This window comes from Megascapheus bottae, chromosome 10 (genome assembly GCF_031878675.1).
Source record: "Megascapheus bottae isolate mThoBot1 chromosome 10, mThoBot2.hap1, whole genome shotgun sequence".
NCBI classification, from domain to species: domain Eukaryota; kingdom Metazoa; phylum Chordata; class Mammalia; order Rodentia; family Geomyidae; genus Megascapheus; species Megascapheus bottae.
In genome coordinates, this window is record NC_143518.1 from 30,755,775 (window position 1) to 30,774,495 (window position 18,721).

The 18,721-nt window shown below is 37.5% G+C and overlaps 1 protein-coding gene across 1 annotated transcript; it reads right to left on the minus strand.

The window, feature by feature from the left end:
• Positions 1 to 1,993: 1,993 nt before the first annotated feature.
• LOC150057845 (flavin-containing monooxygenase 5-like) lies at positions 1,994 to 17,902 on the minus strand. Its single transcript, XM_090341608.1, has 8 exons — positions 17,768 to 17,902; positions 15,825 to 16,013; positions 15,201 to 15,363; positions 12,819 to 12,961; positions 11,240 to 11,439; positions 8,156 to 8,502; positions 5,961 to 6,033; positions 1,994 to 2,357 (listed from the first exon to the last, which is right to left on the minus strand). The coding sequence occupies exons 1-8, from the start codon at positions 17,900 to 17,902 to the stop codon at positions 1,994 to 1,996; spliced, it is 1,614 nt and encodes a 537-aa protein (XP_090197734.1).
• Positions 17,903 to 18,721: the final 819 nt, after the last annotated feature.

The window sequence follows — 18,721 nt, forward strand, 5'->3', positions numbered from 1 at the left end:
CCCCGGCCAAGGGTCTGGAGTTTGGGAGTTTCCAGGGGCTCTAAGCAGGACCTGCGGCTATCTGCTCTGTTCCCAGGAGCGTTCCCAGGGGCGGGGCCCAGCTGAGGACTTGCGCTCCAAGGGCGGAGCCGAGCCTTTCTGATTCTCAGAAGGTGAGCTTGGCTGCTGGTGGGCCCTGCTGCTTTGTCGGAAAGTCTGTGACTATGGGGGGCTGTCTTGCTCAGGATTCCCAGCTGGAGAATGCCCGGCTCAAGATTTGAGGGGGTCAGATGCTGGCTCCTATTGTCCCGTACACCCCACCCGCTGTTGTAAGGCAGGGACACAGTGCTCCCCACTCTCCAGACCCAGTGGCCTGGGAGAGGAACCAGGTGGGCGGGTGGGAGCTGGGACACCCCCGCCTCCCCTGGTGGGATGCTGGGTCTTGGCGTAGCCCTCCTGTCAGTCTCCAGTCAGAGGCCTGGGAGAGGAACCTGGTGGGCGGGTGGGGACTGGGACACCTCCACCTCCCTTGGTGGGGTGCTGGGTCTTAGCGCCTCCCGCCTGTCAATCTCCAGTCATTGGCCTGGGGGAGGGGGCTGTTGAGGGAAGGGACAGGATTCTAAATTCCTTGCCCCCCTGCTCCTGCTCTTCTCAGGCGGGGTGGAGGGGTCTGAGTTAAGTTCTATGGCTTGGCACCCACTCTGTGTTTGGGGGCCCGCTGCAGTACTCATGCCTCTGCGTTCGTCTGTGGGTGCTGCACGTTGTTGGAGAATCCTTCACTCCCCTCGGATCTCCGCTGCTGCTTGTGGTCTGCGTCTGGGTTCCGTTGCTTGCTGTTCTGGTTCTGCGTCTGGGTTCTGCTGCTTCTATGGCTCGCTGACCCGGTTGCCGGCCCAGCGCTGCCCAGCCCGGCTCCCTCCACCGCCCCCTCCACTGCCGCTTTCCTTGGTTCGGAGCTGGTGCGGTGGGGGAAGGGTGCTCGCGTTCTGAATTCTTGGAAAAAATTGGATGTGAGCTTTATCTGGATTTCTTTTCAAGTTTGAGTTCTTCTCCATTGCTTTTTGAGTTTGTTGTTGTGGATTTCTTTAGGTAGTTGGCTCGTGGGACTCCCTGGTTCTCTCTTTTTGTGAGAGAGAGCTAGGCAGCGTCCCTATTGTCTCGGCGCCATCTTCCTCCTCCTTTTTTTTTTTTAGTTTTAAATGACATTGATATGTCTTCAAAAGGTTGTGCTTTCATTTTTCTGATCATTTTCATAATTGCATTGCAGTTAAACATTTTTTGGAACAATGCTAGATAAATGGCTTTGAATTTCCTATTATATCATATTAGCAACTGCAAAAATTCCTATTGATGCATTGATGGGAAACATATCTGATGGCTAATGTGGTCACTGTTAGAGTTTTCACTGAAAAGAAATGTGTTCTCCTTGCAATGCATATGTTATGTGCGGTGAGGCTGTGAGCCCATACAATGTAAATTAGAGTCTTACACCTGGTTTAATTTTCCTGTATTTTTGTCTGTTTATTGAATCCCACTATTTTTTTATTGTTATTGTAAAAGGGTTGTACAGGGGTTACAAATACATAAGTCAAGTAATAAGTACAGTATATTTCTTTTTGAGCAGTATCACCTTTTCCCTCATTTTCTCCCTGTTTTCCTCCTGACTTCCCTCCCCAAGGAGTTGTACAGTTCATTGTCAACATAGTATTGGAATGTCACAGCTACATTCTGAGCCCCGCTGTTAGTCCCTCTCTGCTATGTAGTTTGTGTAACTTGTAAGACATTTTCAATTGTGGAATAAAATGGAAATAAGCAAGGCATTTTCAGAACTTCTCTTCTTATGAAGCATCTGGAAAAATTACATTGAAATAAGTCTTTGACATTTAAATATCTAGATGTCAGCTAGTCAGAAAATAAACATTTTCCTCCACACAATGGATTTGTGCTGAGGCAGGCAGATCAAATATCAAGGCCTTGCTCTTCCCTAGCTCCATAATCCTATGCCAGTGTGAGGTTAATGATGCATCACATATGCGGTGACTAACATGGCAATAGAGAGACAAATGACAATACAGACAGTTTTGATCCAAAACAGGCAAGAAGAGGAAGACTCAGACTGTTGGAGCACACGTGTTCTCAGGGGTTTGAGGATGCGATCTCTCTGAGTGAGGATGGCAGTGCGGGCTCCGCTCCATTTCCCAGGTCCCTGTAGGCGGAACTGGTATGGGCTACAAGGACCATAGAACATCTCTATGGCTAGCTTTGGATCCCAGAGGAGGAGAGAGAACAGATTAGGTTTGACTCCTATCTCAGAAGCAATTTCATCCATGTAATCAATATATTGCACTCGATGCGCAACTCTTGGGCTTTTCACAAACCTGGAATTTAAAAAATATATATATTACAAATTTGCTTTGTTTATTCAATTATTATCTTCAACTTAAAAATTATGATATGGCTTCCTTAGTATACTACAATCTCTAAGCACAAGACATATAACGTTGTAACACCGACATGATTAAACTTCCCAAAGTCTTTTTTTTTTTTGGTCGGTTGTGGGGCTTGAACTCTGGGCTAGGCGCTATCCCTGAACTCTTCAGCTCAAAGCTTCTGCTTTCATGAAACCTGTTAAAATTATATGTAAAAGGTTTGAAAGGAGAGAGCAATGGACAAGGTGAATGTGCTCAGGGTATATTTGAAGCAAATATGGTTATGTCAAAAGTGAAACTATTGTATAAATTAAAGATGCTAATAAAAAGGAAATATTACATATAATTACATGCTCAAATTTTGCAAAATCAGAAGAAATGGTAATTTTCTTTTTTTCCCTTTTTTTGTATATGTTTTTTATTGTGATTAATACAAGGGTTACATTATATTCACCAGATAGAAGGTGCATAATTTCACAAACATTGATACTCTTTCTCATGTTATACATACCCACCCTCCCCCCCCCCCGGCTTATCTTCATTTCCCCCCTTCCCTACCGGATTTCAAATAAGCAATTAAGCACATATAAAATATATCAGATAACAAGGTGAAATATTGTAACAATATGAGATAAACAAGGGATGGCAAAAGAGATGAGAGATAACATAGTACATTAAGGACAACAGTCACTCATCATATGGCTTTTGTTTCCTTCTCGTGGAGGTCCTTACATTTAGTGTCATACTATTTGGCCTAATGTCTCTAGATTTTGTTCTATTGTAAATCTTTGCCAGGAGATCCCAAGGTTCCTACTGATTATGACAAATGAGGGAGACTCTTGGGCCTATGTTCCTTTGAGTCTGGCTAACTTCACTCAATATGATTTTTTCTAAGTCTTTCCAAGAAATGGTAATTTTCTAATGAAACATTTTAGATCAATGGGCACAGAAACAATGAAAAATATGGTCTAAGATTTATTCCTTGAAATATATGCTGGACTTTGTATGAATTAATTCAAAATTTTAAATAACATGAATCTTTTTTCTATGTAAATCTATGTAAGCTGTGTTTAGTTATATGAAATCATTAAATATTTTCTAGTCATTTTGTAAGGATGGTATAAACTTGATAACAATGCATAATCAAAATAGGAAAAAAGATAAGGGGAAAATTATAAACCAATTTGTTCTGTGAATACACTATACTTGTAAAAAATGTAAGCATGATACTATCAATTGTGCTTGAAAATAACCACATGCAAAAACCAAGTGGTCACTATTTCTGTAAATGACAAAGTATCTTGTATTAGTACATACATTGTCATAGTTCATGGCAACAACACCTCAATGATGAAAGTCTTTGTGATTTTCAAATGTAAATGAACAGTTTTAATGAAATTCAACATCAAAATTTTTGAAGCAGATATGAATAAAAGGACCGTTTCCAACCCCAGCTGGCAATATTATAATTAAAGATGAACACTGGATATGATTCAAGAGAATCAGAATCAGAATCAGAATATCGGTGGTTTATGTTATCTAAGCTTGTCCTATAAGTCAGAGCTAAGATATTGACACCCCAAACTCCAAATGTATATATTCCCAACTTAAAAAGTCAGGAAAGAAGTGGGTAGAAGGATGGGTAAGACTGTTGAAAGGAGTGACACTGATTAAAATATATTGTGTTTATAAACTTCTTTTTTAAATTGCAAGCCCTTTGTACAGTTCCCTAAGTATAATAAAAATAAAAGACATAAATACAGGAAACAAAGAATTTCAATTGTACTTATTTGTATTGTCTGCCCATAAAATCTAAGATGGCCAAAAAATATCAGTGATAACCAACAGAAAGGCAAAACAAATTTGATTGTAAAATAAATGTAAAGTAATAACTTCTAAACATAAAATTTCAATTATTAAATAGATGGTCAAGAAAATGTATATGTAATTCTACATGATAGGATTTTATTCCTCCATTAGAAAGAATGATATTGTACCATGCATAAGGAAATAGACTTGGAAAATATTATATTATGTGAAGTCAGCCTTAGAGAAACAATGGTTGCATGAGTTCCCTCCTTTGCCTATAAATATATAAACACCTTGGGTGGTATGCAAGTGATTACAAATGTATTAACTGAAATAAGGTAAACTCTAGGGAGAAGCCAAATAATGTAATTCCTTAGAAAGACAAAGTTTAACCAAGTCAGCATTAGGAAATGTGTACGTGCAAGAGGAGGGTGTGATCAAGGGGAGAGGGGTAGACAAATGAAGGGGAGAAGAGGGGGAGAATGCAGTAAAAAATGTACTGTATATTCTTCAAAATTAAGAACAGTTAAGGAAGGGGTGCATTAAAATTGCAAGGGGTGACACTACTCAAGATACTTTGTGTTCATAAACTGCTGGGTTAAATTGCAATTCCTTTTGTACAACTATTTAAAAATGATAAAAGAAATAATTGTTTACAGAACATAGAATGGGAAAATCTACTTATATTATTAATAAAATATAAACTAAGAATAAACTAGTATAGGCATCTATCACAAAAATCACAAATCGTTTCATGTCATATCTAATTTAACCATTTGTATTGTGAAATTAGTTATGAAGTTATAGTAAGACAACTTTTCATTTCTTCCGAAGAGTCTCTAAGCATGCTCTTGAATAAAAGTTTATTAAAATGGACAGAATAAATGTTCAAGAAACAAATAAATATGCATCATCTTAAGCTAGTCCTATCTGTCTGTCTGTCCATTGTATAGTGTTAAGGATTGAGTTCAGGGCCTTGTGTTGTCTAGCAAGGACTCCATGACTTGTGCCACGTTCCTGCTGCCTTTGCTTTTTACTGTGTTTTTGTTTTATAAATATTTTTTAATGTAAGGTCTTGCGATTTTATCTCAGACAGCAATTTTCCTATCTGAACCTCCTGAGCTGCTGGTATTACAGGCACTTACCACATTAAGATACCCTTTCATCTTTTTTTTTTTCGTTTTGTTGTTTTTAGGGGGGGGTGGGGGTTATTGAAACAGGATTTGAAATTACTTGCTTTGTCTGATCTATGATCTGAGCCACATCTCTAGTCCGACTTTTTGCTGGTATATTAGTGAGAGAATCTTGAAAATTCCTCTGCAGGTTGGCTTCACACCTCTAGATGTTAGCCTATGACATATTTGGGATTTTGGTGTGAGCCAATGGTATCCACCTTCCAGTTACTCTTGATTAGACCTTCGAAAATGTTTCCTTTCCTTTGGTTATGTATTTGACTACCTCTCATGTAGTTTGCAATTTCACACTTAACAGATTGCACACAGGATAGATCTGATATCCTATGGATATCGAGCAAAAGAGACTTACGTTTTCCATCCAAATAGTTTTACAGACACAGTGGTTGTACATTGCTACATACATTGCAAAACTGTTCGCCATACTAATGTTCACATGCTTTTGTTGCTCACCAAAGTATCGGTGAACTAAAATCATCCCATTACATTCAGGTAGGTGCATACTATATAAAGAGAGATGCCAAAAGCTCTGTAGATTTCAATTTCTTACTTTTTTGCCATTTTCTGTTTTCTTCTGTTGATGTCTGCCATCATGTTACTCTCTGAGGGCAATTTTTTCAGCCCTGAGGAAAAGAGTTGGAAATTCAATACTGTCAGAAAGGCAGAAAGAAAAGAATAAACAGAAAAAGTAGTTTTGAAAGAAAATGGGTGGGCTGGGGAGAGACAGAGGAGAAGGATGGGAGGATCAAGATGTATTGCACACGGAAACTGCCATGTTGAACTCAAATTCCTTTGTATAGCTTTTTAAAAATAATTTTAAAAGACAGAAAATGTGTATCCTAATCTAGTTCTTATAGAACTCATAATCAAAACCCTGTATAAAAAATTACACAAGATATATTTTTTTCCATCATTGGCAAGTTATCAGGAAGTCAGCTTTTTATTAGTATTAAGTTTTTTGAGTTGTTTCTCAGGTTAAATCTATACTCAAAATTTCTGAGTACTATAAATTTCCCTTAATATGTTTTATAATCATCACATGATGTATGTACATATTTATGAGATATGATTTAAGGTTTTGATTCATGTATATATAAGATAGCAGTCAGTGCTGGTAATTAATATAGCTATCACTTTAAACTTTTATAATTTCTCCATAGTACATTCAGGAGCTGTTAGCCTAATCTTCTTCACCTTAGGAGCCACTCCAAAATCTGTGACACAGGCCCTTTCCTGAAATTAGCTGACTCAGGCCTTATCGTATCAGGTGATACAGGCAGCTCCAAACAGAAAGCTTAGCATGGGCACAACAGTTCTCATATATCTTATAAATTCCACATTCCCACACAAACCAGACTGCAGAGTATTCCCTAACCCCTAGTAAAATTCTCCACCCCAACCCCCTAGCCATCTAAACCCCCTTGCTCTAGTACAAGTGCTGTCCCTTGCTCAAGAGGGTCAGCCTGTCAGTTTGCTTACAATAAACTTCGTTGTAAGTGACTAGGTGTCTGTGTGGTTTTACTGGCTGGTGCTTTCAGGGGCCTCTTCTTTAACTTTTTAACATATATACAATGCATCATTATTCAATCTATTCACTCTTGGGCCATAAATTTCTTTTATCTGACCAGGACATTTCCCTACTGACCAATCTCTTCCTATTTCTGCCTCTCCGCTTCACCATTCTCCATTACTACTATTCTATTTGCTAGTGTTGCCTGGCCAGCATTGACTTAGGTTAATTCCACTACCTTAGCTCTTCTTGTTTACCCTTCATAGCCATTATTGGTTTATGCTACCTAGCCTAGCCAAAACATAGATCCTTAATACCCCCTAGCACTCCACTATGTATCAAAACTACAAAAATATTCTCCATCTGAACAGCTCTGTCAGGCTCCCCTTCCTCCTCGCCTCCATTGATGAGCCAGAGAAGCACTCAGTCTACAAGGACTAGTGGGCTCTAGTCTCTTCTGGAGATCCTCTACAGGTTTTCTTTCCTGAATAGAATCTGTGTTGACATTGAGGCATCTTCTTGATATCTTTCAGTGCCTATTTCAGTCTACTATTCTCAATCTCAAGGAAATGAACATTTTTACAAGTCTACTTAGGAGAAAGATCTGATAGCTGCTTGTCTGTGTCTGAATACATAAATTAACACATTAGCCTTTGTGATCATCTATGTTGCCCCCAAAGGACAGGATTTTACACTTTTCTGGTTGAGCAATGTTTAAATGTGTTTATATATACCTGCAAGGAAATGGACTCCATTTGATTGCATTTATTCTAGTTCTCAGAAACAATAAGGTAACTCCGCCAGATTCAATCCTGGTTCTTTCTGGTATCATTTTGCATGCGCAGAGGCATCAATTTTGGGTGAGAATTTGGGAAATGAACCAAGATCTAAGCCAAATACTTGGAACTGTACAGAGAGTAAGCACAAGGTCACAAGTAGGTTTTCCCTAATTTGCTTTTCTGCTTTAACCAATGTCTTAGCCTTACCCTAAATAATCTTTCCGCTAGAAGAACTGCATGAATGGATAACCAACACTGAAATGTAACTTGGTTTTAATCTCATGGTTTCTAACATTTACATCTTGGATTCTTTCATTTAAAAAGGATTCTTGAAGAAATTAACAACAAATCCTATAGAGTAATTAATCCTAATGGCGAAGTTCAAATGAGTTCTGCTCTTATCATCTGAGCAAATAACTAGAAACCTACTTTGCTCAGGAGAAGACCAGCACATACCTGCAAATACTCGGACAACCCATCGGCTCTGCAACTCTGAGGTGGGGATGGTAGCTCCCACTGCCTGGAGGAGGCCAATGAAAGCTAGTGTCGGCTTCTCTAGCTGAGGGGGGAAGACAAACTTAAAAAGGGAGTTCTGCCTTTCTAGGATAGCTTCATCCTCTAAGAAAGGGAAAGAGATGGTGTAGCCTGTGGCAAAGAGAACAACATCAATGTTCTCCTGGGTACCATCCTCGAAGATGGCGGATGTCTCTGTGAACTCCTTCACATTTGGTTTCATCATCACTCTTCCAGTAATTATGTGATTTGGCAGATCATCACTGAAAGTAGACTGATGGCTGAGAAATCTGGATAAAAAGAGTACAATACCAAAAAAAAAAGTATGAGGTAGTTTGGGGGAGTTAATTGGTCCTACAAATTAAATACTTTTATTGTTATTCATCCAAAGTCAATCCAGTTTATTGGTTAAGGACTTGATTTCAGAGTTACAAACTGGGCCTCAATACTTGTCCTGAGCTTATGAGCTTGGACAAGTCAAAAAACCCTTTAAGCCTCCATATTCTATTCTGAACTATAATAAGGAAGGAACAAGAATCTGCATTCATTATATTTACTTACTAGTATATTGTTTTATACTTATCAGATCATTTTATGTTGATAAGATGATAATACATATTACTTTAAAAAACTTTCATATTAAATAAAATTTGTGTGTGTGCATGTTCACATGCATGCATACATTCATGCACTCTACTGGGGCTTCACACTCACACTTACCTTTTTTCACTTGTGGCTGATACTACACCACTTAAGCACTATCTCTACATCTGGTTTTTTGCTTGTTAATTGGACATAGCATTCTTTCAGGTATTTTTCTGTCTAGCTTCCAACTGTGATTCTCAGATCTCAGCCTTCTGAATAATTATGAAGTTGGGATTATAGACAAAAGCTGGCAGTGCCTGGTTCTCTCTCTCTCTCCCTCTCTCCCCCGCCTCTCTCTCTCTCTCTCTCTCTCTCTCTGTCGAAAGTCTAAACACACACACACACACACACACACACACACACACACACACACCTATATTACTTCAACTAAAGTAAGTTGATATTTTACATGTAAATTTGACTCGATTTGGTAATTAACATTTTTCAAGATTCTATAAGATAAGGTGTAACTGCAGCTTTCTTTGGTTTTGCTTTGCTTTATTTTTTAAAAATTTATTTATTGCTGTTGGGATAAAGACGGCATTTCTTTTGGACAATTTCAATCTTCCCTTAGTCTTTTCCAGCTTTTCCCTCCTGTCCCCAGCACAAGCTGTATAGTTCATTTTCAGTATAGGATCTAGTAAGTATCATTGATGCATATGTTCACACTGTGTCCCACCATTTCTTTTCTTTTTTAAGTAATAATACTTTTAATAAAATTAAGTTCTTAATAGCACATTTAATGCATTAACCTTCCCCTTCTTGGTTTCTCTGCATTTTGTGCAACATCACTTTGACTTGATTATTCATGGGTCAATTTCATTTCCCACCTTTATTCTGCTTCTGAAATCTTTCCTTGCTGGATTTGTGTCTTCACTAGATGCCTCAAATTAAGTCTGACCACGATCCTCTTCTACTTTCTACAGTGGAGAGACCATGCCCCCTGCAACCTCGAGTGGGTAAAGCTATATAGCCTTTTGCTTTTCTCTACTTATATGGTACTAAGGAATCGAACCCGATCTTCATGCCTACTAGGCAAGCAATCTACCACTAGGCCAAACTCATGGCCTCTTTAATTTTGCTGTTTTGCCTAGATTTTTACAATTTTAATACAAAGAACTTTCTATATGGTGAAAAGGAGAGAAGGCCAAGAATAGATAATTGATTAAAATGTCAGATGGGGAGGACTGACCAAAAATAGAAAAATAGAAGAATGACCACAGAATCTGCAGAAACAAAACAGAGAGTTATAATGAGAAAAGCGGAAAATTCAGAGAACTTACTGGAGTGAAAGGGGTGAGAGAATAAGGATGAAACTGCAATTACGGAATGGTTCCTAGAATAACATCCAGAGGCCCTGCAGTTCTGGGTGGTAAACTGTAGTATGGTTGGTGTTGGGAAAGGTAAAGCTGGAGGTAAGCAGTAAGCCATTGCAGCTGAAGAGGTCATTTGGGCTGTACTGCATGAGAATTGAGTAGTCATATATGTATATATATATGTATATATATACACACACATATATGTTTTTATATATTATATAGCACTAAGTAGTCTATGTATTTACATACATGCTTATAGAGAGAGAGAAAGAGAAAGAAAGAGAGAGAGAAAAATGTTGTGGCTGGTGGTCAGTTTGGTGGTAAATATAGAATGACAAACAAAAATGTGAGCAGGAAGTGTTTGACAGGCAAAAGTGAAAGAGAGGCCAGGAGTTTGACCTAGTGGTAGAGAGCTCACATAGCATGCATGAAGGCCTGGGTTCAATTCCTCAGTACCACATACACAGAAAATGCCAGAAGTGGCATTGTGGCTCAAGTGGCAGGGCTCTAGCTTTGAGCAAAAAGTGTCCAACGACAGTGCCCAGGCTCTGAGTTCTAGACCCAGGACTGACAAAAGAAGAAGTGAAAGAGAAATAGTAGAGGTTGGCATAACAAGACAGCATTAGTCTCAAAAGATATAGGTAATTATTGCATCATGTCCCAGAACTTTTTTTTTATACTTTAGTAAAATGACCCAAACTTCCTTGGATAGTTCCCATTAGCATAAATTCTATCAAGGATTAAATTCCACTCTTTATTTTTACAAATGGCATACAGATTCTGCTGACTAATACTATAGCTGAAATATTTTTTTTCTTTAGAACCTGTGACTTTTATTTTAAATGTAAATACCATTTAGCAAATGATTAGCAACAGTAAGGAAAAGTTTTATAACCAAGGTAAATAAAAAGTCACTTAAAATGCCCAGGCACTAAGCAAAACATAGATTCCTCCAAGATTTCTTAACTTCTATATGGTAACTTTAATGATTTTCTGTAACTTTCTTATGCCAAAACATGTAGCTTAAATATTTTGTTGGCTTGCCTTAAGTCCTTAACCTTACCTGTGTTTAGCTTGTAGTCCATAGTTGGCATGGTTAAACCTTGCATTTAATTTATTCTCTGTCCATCTGTTGATGAGGAATGTGGGATAGAATTTTTGGACTATTCTGTTATAGCGAGTGAAGAGTGTGGCATCCAGAGGATTTCCATTATCCCAGACCCGGGACCATATCCATGCACCTTGTCTTGTGCTGAGGAAAACCTACCAGACAGAAGTTGCTATTGAGTAACTATTATTTTTCTCATCCTGATCTTACCTTGTCAGAATATTTCCAAAATTATCATGGGAATATTCTCACCTGCACTCACCTCCCTATTGGCTCCACACACAAGTCCAGTTGCTTAAAATCCTTTCACTTTACCTTTTTGTTGTTGTTTTTACAGACCTATTTCCATCACAATGTCTGTACTACCAGTCTGAAATCACTAATGTCTCAGAATGTGAAAAAAAGTTGACATAAATAGGTTATTATTTAAGAGTTATATGATAGTATCCAACTTTACTGTAAGCTCTTTTGATCTGAATTTATGAATGATAGAGATATATCTGAACATGAAGATCAAGATAACCAGAAACATCTAAACACAAACATAGAGACAGAAGAATTTTCCTGGGATTTTTCACACATTATCAAACAGAATATTCAGTGCATGAAGTGTAAAGTGTATGGAAAACATAATCTGAGTAGTATTTTTCTACTAATTTTCAATTATTTAGAGGAGATATTAGGAAAAAACCTTGGAATGAAAATACAACCTCATTAGCTTGTGAGGTTATAATCACAGAGATCCGTGGCATGTACCAATATTTCTAGTTCAGAAAGACTGAAATCCTGAATCAATACCAAATATTAATTTTTAATTGTGAAAGTAAAACCTCCATGTTCTTAGTAGCAAACAACCTTCACTGCAGAGATAAATTGATTTTTCTTTTCCTGCTCTTTATTTCCTTTATTATCAATGGGAGCACACAAAATTTCTGCCACTCATTCAACAGATCAAAAGTGTAGTTTATGTATTTGTATGTATATTGTTCTCTGCTTCAATTTTATTCCAACTGTAATGGTTGGTGTTTTTATGTAAAATTCATTTCATTTTGATTTGTTCTAATATAGTAATATCTGGATAATTCTTCTTTCACCTGCATTTTAAATGAGCATCAATTAATTGTACAAAGGGGTATCATTCTGAAATGCCTACCTATGAACACAGTGTACCTCTCTTTATGCCATCACTCTTCCTCATCCACTTCCTCCCTTCTCAGACCAGTCTCAACAAACTCCTTGTTCCTTTTTCACTCAAGCACAGAAAATATTTTGACCATATTCTGAGGAATGATAGGCTATCTATCATTTGCTTGCTCTTTTCTATGATCATGGGTGGAATGCATTATAGCATAGGAAGATATTATTTTTCTCGTATTCTGTCTTTTTTCATTATAGTAGAGACAGAATTTAAAATGTACCATTTCCTTGTTGAGCTAGCAATCAAAATAGATACTACCATTGAAGAAACACCTAGATCCCATGGCCCACACACTCCAAGTGAGCGCTTACACTCAAGACCAGAATAATGCCAAACCTGCTCAGCAACACGACTGATCTCCCCAGCCACATCAGCTCCAGAATTCCCAATGCCAATCACAACCACTCTCTTCCCCACAAAGTTGTCTGGGTGCTTGTACTCCCAACTGTGGAGGTATTTGCCTCGGAACTTGTCGATCCCTGTGAGGAAAGATTCAAAGCACTCAAATCACTAACAGAAGTTGGAGATGCTCTTGTCAACTTTTATATCTGAACCTGAAGTTCATGTGACTTAAATCTCCTCTTGTGGGCCAGTTGCTGCCAATATTACAGAATAGGATTGTCTAAGAGAAAAAAACCTTCAATGGTAATCAAAAGCATGCAGAAACAAAAAAAAAACAAATAGCAATTTAATTTTAAATTTGCTCAATATGATTATTTATGCTACCACTGACGATTATTGTCTTTTTCTTATTAGCTACTCATATGTAAAAATTCTCTAGTTTTTGTAATTTTGTGAAGGAATTCACAAATATGTAAAAGTTCTAAGCAATATAGTCAATATAGAAATTAAATGTAAACCACACATGCAACTTTAAATTTGAAATATGTATTAAAACATACTAAATTTAAAAATCTATCTTAACACATTATAATCTAAAATACTGACATATAATAAAAACAAAAGATATTCATGAGATAGTTTATATATATTTAATTATATCTTCACAGTTTAGTATCTATTTTATATTGAAAGCATATCTCAGTATTAGCCACCTTTCAAATGATCAGTAGTGAGTCTTGGTTAATGGTTGCTCTGCTGAATGAGCCAAAACTCAGTGATTAGAAGTTTCTAAGCAACTTGAAGAAAAAATTGGCTTGCATTTAAAAAGTACTGTTAAGTGTGGTATAAAGGCTGAAATTATCTTAGTATCTTCTTGCACTCATTTAGTGTTTTCATGATATTTGAACATCTCCAAATCTATCCAGTGGCAAGAATGTAAGCTGGTTCAGCCACTTTGGAAAGCAATATGGAGGTTTCTCAAAAGACTAAACATAGAACTTCCCAGTAATGCCACTCCTGAGCATTTACCCAAATTACCACAAACAAGGCCACACTAAGGCTACCAGTACAACCATGCTCATTGCAGCATTATTTGGCAAAGTCAAGATATGGAACCAACCCAGATGCCCCTCAGTAGATGAACGGATCAAGAAAATGTGATACATAGACACAATGGAATTCTATACTCCCATCAGAAAGAATGACATCACCCCATCTGTAAAGAATGGAAAGACTTGGGGAACAAAGCATATTAAGTGAAGTAAGCCAGACCCAAAGAAACAGGCTCCATGGTTTCCTTCATTTGTAATGATTGTATATGTGTAGAGAACAGCTCTAGCAGAGGATCATAATTTTTTTTTGCCAGTCCTGGGCTTGAGCTCAGGGCCTGAGCACTGTCATTGGACTTTCTCAAGGCTAGAGCTCTACCACTTAAGCCTCAGCACCACTTCTGGCTTTTTTCTATGTATGGGGTATCAAGGAATTGAACCTGGGTCTTTGTGCATGCTAGGCAAGCACTCTACAATTGTTTTAATGTACTGTATGAACTTTTTTTTTTTCTTTTCCCCTTTGGTTTATCCCCTGTGGTCACTTTATTTGATCTTGGTACCCTGAGTCTTGTATATACATTTACCTGATTTGGGGAAGTGAAGAGAAATAACCAAATGGAGAAACAAAGGACAAAGGGTGAACGGATGCAGCAGCCATACCCAGAAGATGCTAGGTTGGAAATGAACTCTACAGCTTTGGCAGAGGGAAGGGGAGAAGAGTCGGGGAAAGGGGAAGGGAAAGTGGGAGAAAAATGGGGAAGGGGGTAGCAATGTTTGACAAAAAATGTACTCATTACCTTACTTATATAACTGTAACTCCTCTGTACACCACGTTTTACAACCAAAGTGTATTAAAAAAAAAAACACCTCCTGAAATTTTACTCTTCTCTCCTGAGTGCTACTACTATTGGTTCACTCAACATTCAGTGTCCCTATTTACTAATGTTCTGCTCTACTTCAAGATTTGTCCCTACAAAATGTAAATATGATGGTATATTTTTTTTCTGCAAAGCACACACAATCATGAGTTCTCATTTTACCTCTCTCTGTCTACCCATCTGCTTCAGTCATATCAAATGAATGCCATACCCTGAGCTATCTCAGCTGTTTTATAGGCTGCTGCTTTTCATAGACTACTTCATCTTTCCAGGTGATGTTGGCCAGTATATTTTGCCATATCAGATTGTTCCTGAATGTTTCAGAAAGTTATGCCTTTTCCAATAACACCACTGTGTCATGCAAACATGGTGTCAAATAGTTATGTTTGCAGAACTATTAAGATTCTTGGAATCAAAATATTTTTTGTACATACTTATCAGTTAAATACCTGGAAAATCTTGTAAGGGCAAATACTTTTCAGTGTACAGGCCAATACAGATCATGATTGCATCAAAGATGTAAGATTTCAGATTTCCATCAGCTTCTACCACAACATCCCATTGGCCAGAGGATGAAAAATCAGGACGCTTCCTCACACTGCACACCTTTGTCTGGGAAACAAGGAAAAGAAGTAACACCACATCTAGAACATTGTTTTTCCCAGCGTTCCATTTTTTACCCCAGTGTATTTACATAAATAAAGTGCATAATAATGTCTCTCCTCTTATCTCTTTATGAATTTTTGTACCTATAAGCTTCCTAAAACTATTCTATCCAAGGCTCAAGGTACTTTTGAGAATAAAATGCATTGATTTTTATTTCCTTCAACCTGTAATTTTTATTTAGAAAAATTAATTGAAGAGTTGATTTTAGGTTTAAACTCAGTGTCATGGCTCCTCTGGGGTAGGAGACAAGACAAATCTTCAGTAACCACCATAATGGAGATACTATATTGCTTTTGAAATTGTGGTGAGAAATGCACATTGAAATCATGTTTCAGCTTGTTCTTGTTGTATAGACTTGGTCTTTACTGATATACAGGTGGGTAGTAAGTAGAATTTTTAAGCCTTACCTGGAACTGGATGTGTTCCCTAAGTCCAAAATGCCTGGCAAATAATCTGAGATACTCCATCATTTTGGAATGGTGCAGGTAGTTGGGATAATGGTCAGGCATAGGGTAGTCACTGAAGGCGGTCATCTCCTTGGAGGTGTTGCAGGTCAAAGATTGGTAGATCCCAGGACTTCCACTTTGAGGTATTTCCTGCAAGAAACAAGTCAACCCCATGCTCTGGAGATCCAGGAACACAACCAGGAATGTGGCAGAGATGAACAGATTAGCCATTTTATATGTATGGGTCATTAAAAAGTCATGTTTGATGGTTGGCTTCCATAATATGATCAATAGAACTGACACATGAGACTCACTATTGTAAGGAAGAATCTTTGTAGAACTGTGTTACAGTGATGGACCCAAAATAATGCTTGCAATTGTATCACAATAGGAAAATGGTTGTAGATACTGAAAACACCACAAAACCACGATGAATACAGTTAAAATCAACACAAAGCCAGGCACAGTAGCTCACACCTGTAATCCTAGCTACTCAGGAGGCTGAGATCTGAGGATTGTGGCTCAAGGCCATCCAGAGCACTACAAAGCCAAGAGACAATTATCTCCAATTAATCTCTAGAAAATGGGAAGTGTGGCTGTGGCTCAAGGGTAGGGCAGTAGCCTTGAGCTGAAGAGCTCAGGGATAGCGCCCAGGCCCAGAGTTCAAGCCTCAACCCCCCCCCCCCCACACACACACAAAGACAACACAAAAGGTATTAGGAAGAGAAATTGTCAAGGAACAAAATCAGAATCACAATGAAAAAAGGATAAAATAGACCAAAATAAGTATTTTAACAAATGTTTAAGAGACCAAATGGCTGATTAAAAATAGTTTGTAAAGAAATTATTAGTAGTACTATTTTGCAGTACTGAGGATCAAATGTAGAGACATGTGTGTGATGCAAGCATTCTATCACTGAACTATATCCCCATCCACACATTATTATTATTATTAATTATTATTATTTTGTCAGTCATGGGGCTTGAACTCTGGGTCTGGGCACTGTCCTGAGCTCTTCAGCTCAAGACTACTGACCTATCCCCCTGGAGTCACAGCCCCACTTCCACTTTCCTGGTGGTTAATTGGAGAAAAGAGCCTCACAGACTTTAGTGCCCAGGCTGGTTTTGAACCACCATTCCTGGCTACACATTATTATTAATATTGTATTTACTTCCTTCTGTTCAGCTAGATCTGGAAATTCTCCAAATACAAAATCTTGGATCTGGAAATTCCTACTTTTTCATTCATAGCTGCCATGAAATCACCAAAACTACTCAGCTTTCTCTCCTGCCATGCCATACTGGGCTGTCTAAGAAACTACATCTGAGGACCAAATGTCCATAGATTGAAACCTTTGAATCATAACCAAATAAACATTTCCTTCTATTTATTGGTTCCTCTCAGGCATTTTGTCACTGTGATAGAAATCTCACAAAAACACTGTTCATGGCATAAGTCCATCTTTTAAATTTCTACACGACTGTATTTGTACTCACATCTTTGTCAGTAGTGATAACTTTTTATAGTGTCTGATATCACAAAGCAATGTACAAGATAATCCTGTTTGTTGACTATTGAGTAAAATGTCAGAACCAGTATTTAGGAGCTGTTGGGTCCTTTACCAAATCTAGTAGAAGTGTAAGTACACATGCTTTCTAAAATTTAGCTTTCTCATCCACACAGCTGTTAGCTGGTATCAGAAGTATATCATGATACTTGTCGAGGGAATGAAAGGAAATAGGATTCTCAAGGTACTTGAAAAGTTTCCAGCTTATCTATCTACAAGATAAATATTGCTTTGAAATGAACATGTAAGGAATGAACAGTTTGAAAGTTATCAGAGTTCTGTTTCTTATTACATAACAATAGCATTGTAACTTCAGAGGACTACTTATAAAATTACCTCATATCTCCACAGTCCTCCGATGTCCTTGCTCTTTTCAAAACACACAGGCTCAAGCCCCTCCTCCAAGCAGGCCTTGATGGCGCCTAATCCGCTGACCCCAGCGCCAATCACTGCAACTTTTTTGACACCCATGTTTTCTTGAATAAAGAAAAGTTCTTTTAATTTTGCATGAGGAAGAAATTTAAGGTTCATTTCTTTAACAATGTCTCCTTTTAGTATTCTCATCATTTATTTTGGTGGATGTTTGCTTGCTTTTATTATGGCTATGTTAACTCAAAATAAGTATTTATATATGGACATACATACCCACAAATATTTGCATGGCATATATGCATCTACAATAATACAAATATATATTTTATATATTATTATATATTTAGTTAGTGTATTATATATATGTGTGTGTGTGTATGTTTGTGTTATGTATATACACACACACAGTTGGCTTTCTGTACACTTGAGTTGTATCTCCACAGATTCAACCAATTAACTACAGGTTAAAATATTAAAAGAAAAACTATATCAGTATTTAATATGTGTGGATTTTTTTCTTGTAACAGTTTTCCAAAAGATACAGCATATCACTACGGATATAGTAATTGTATTACATAAAGTTTTATAAACAGTCTAGATATGATTTATAGTATATTAGAGGCTCAAATAAATTACATGCAAATATAAACAGTTTTATATTAAGTATATGACATTCTACAGAAGTCTGTTTATGTGGGGGTCTTAGAATCTAGGGCTGAGTCACTGATTGTCTGGGATAACCGTGTGCAGATAGACCAAATTTGTGGCTATTTAATAAGGGTCAATAAGTAGTTGCCTATTCAATTAGAACAAGTTTGCATGAATTTCCAGATCAACCAAAAGATCTTATATTAGAAATACCCGAGAGTTTTCACATTCTCTTAAAATTCATTTTTAAAAGTAGTTACAGTCAGGTTC

Excerpts from the sequence above, each read along its gene's own strand:
- LOC150057845 (XM_090341608.1), bottom strand. The coding sequence starts at position 17,902 with ATGGGTGTCAAAAAAGTTGCAGTGATTGGCGCTGGGGTCAGCGGATTA. Across the intron at positions 16,014-17,767 it reads GAGGACTGTGGAGATATGAG|GAAATACCTCAAAGTGGAAG; the intron begins GTAATTTTATAA and ends TGTTTCTTGCAG. Across the intron at positions 8,503-11,239 it reads GGACTACAAGCTAAACACAG|ATTTCTCAGCCATCAGTCTA; the intron begins GTAAGGTTAAGG and ends CTTTTTATCCAG.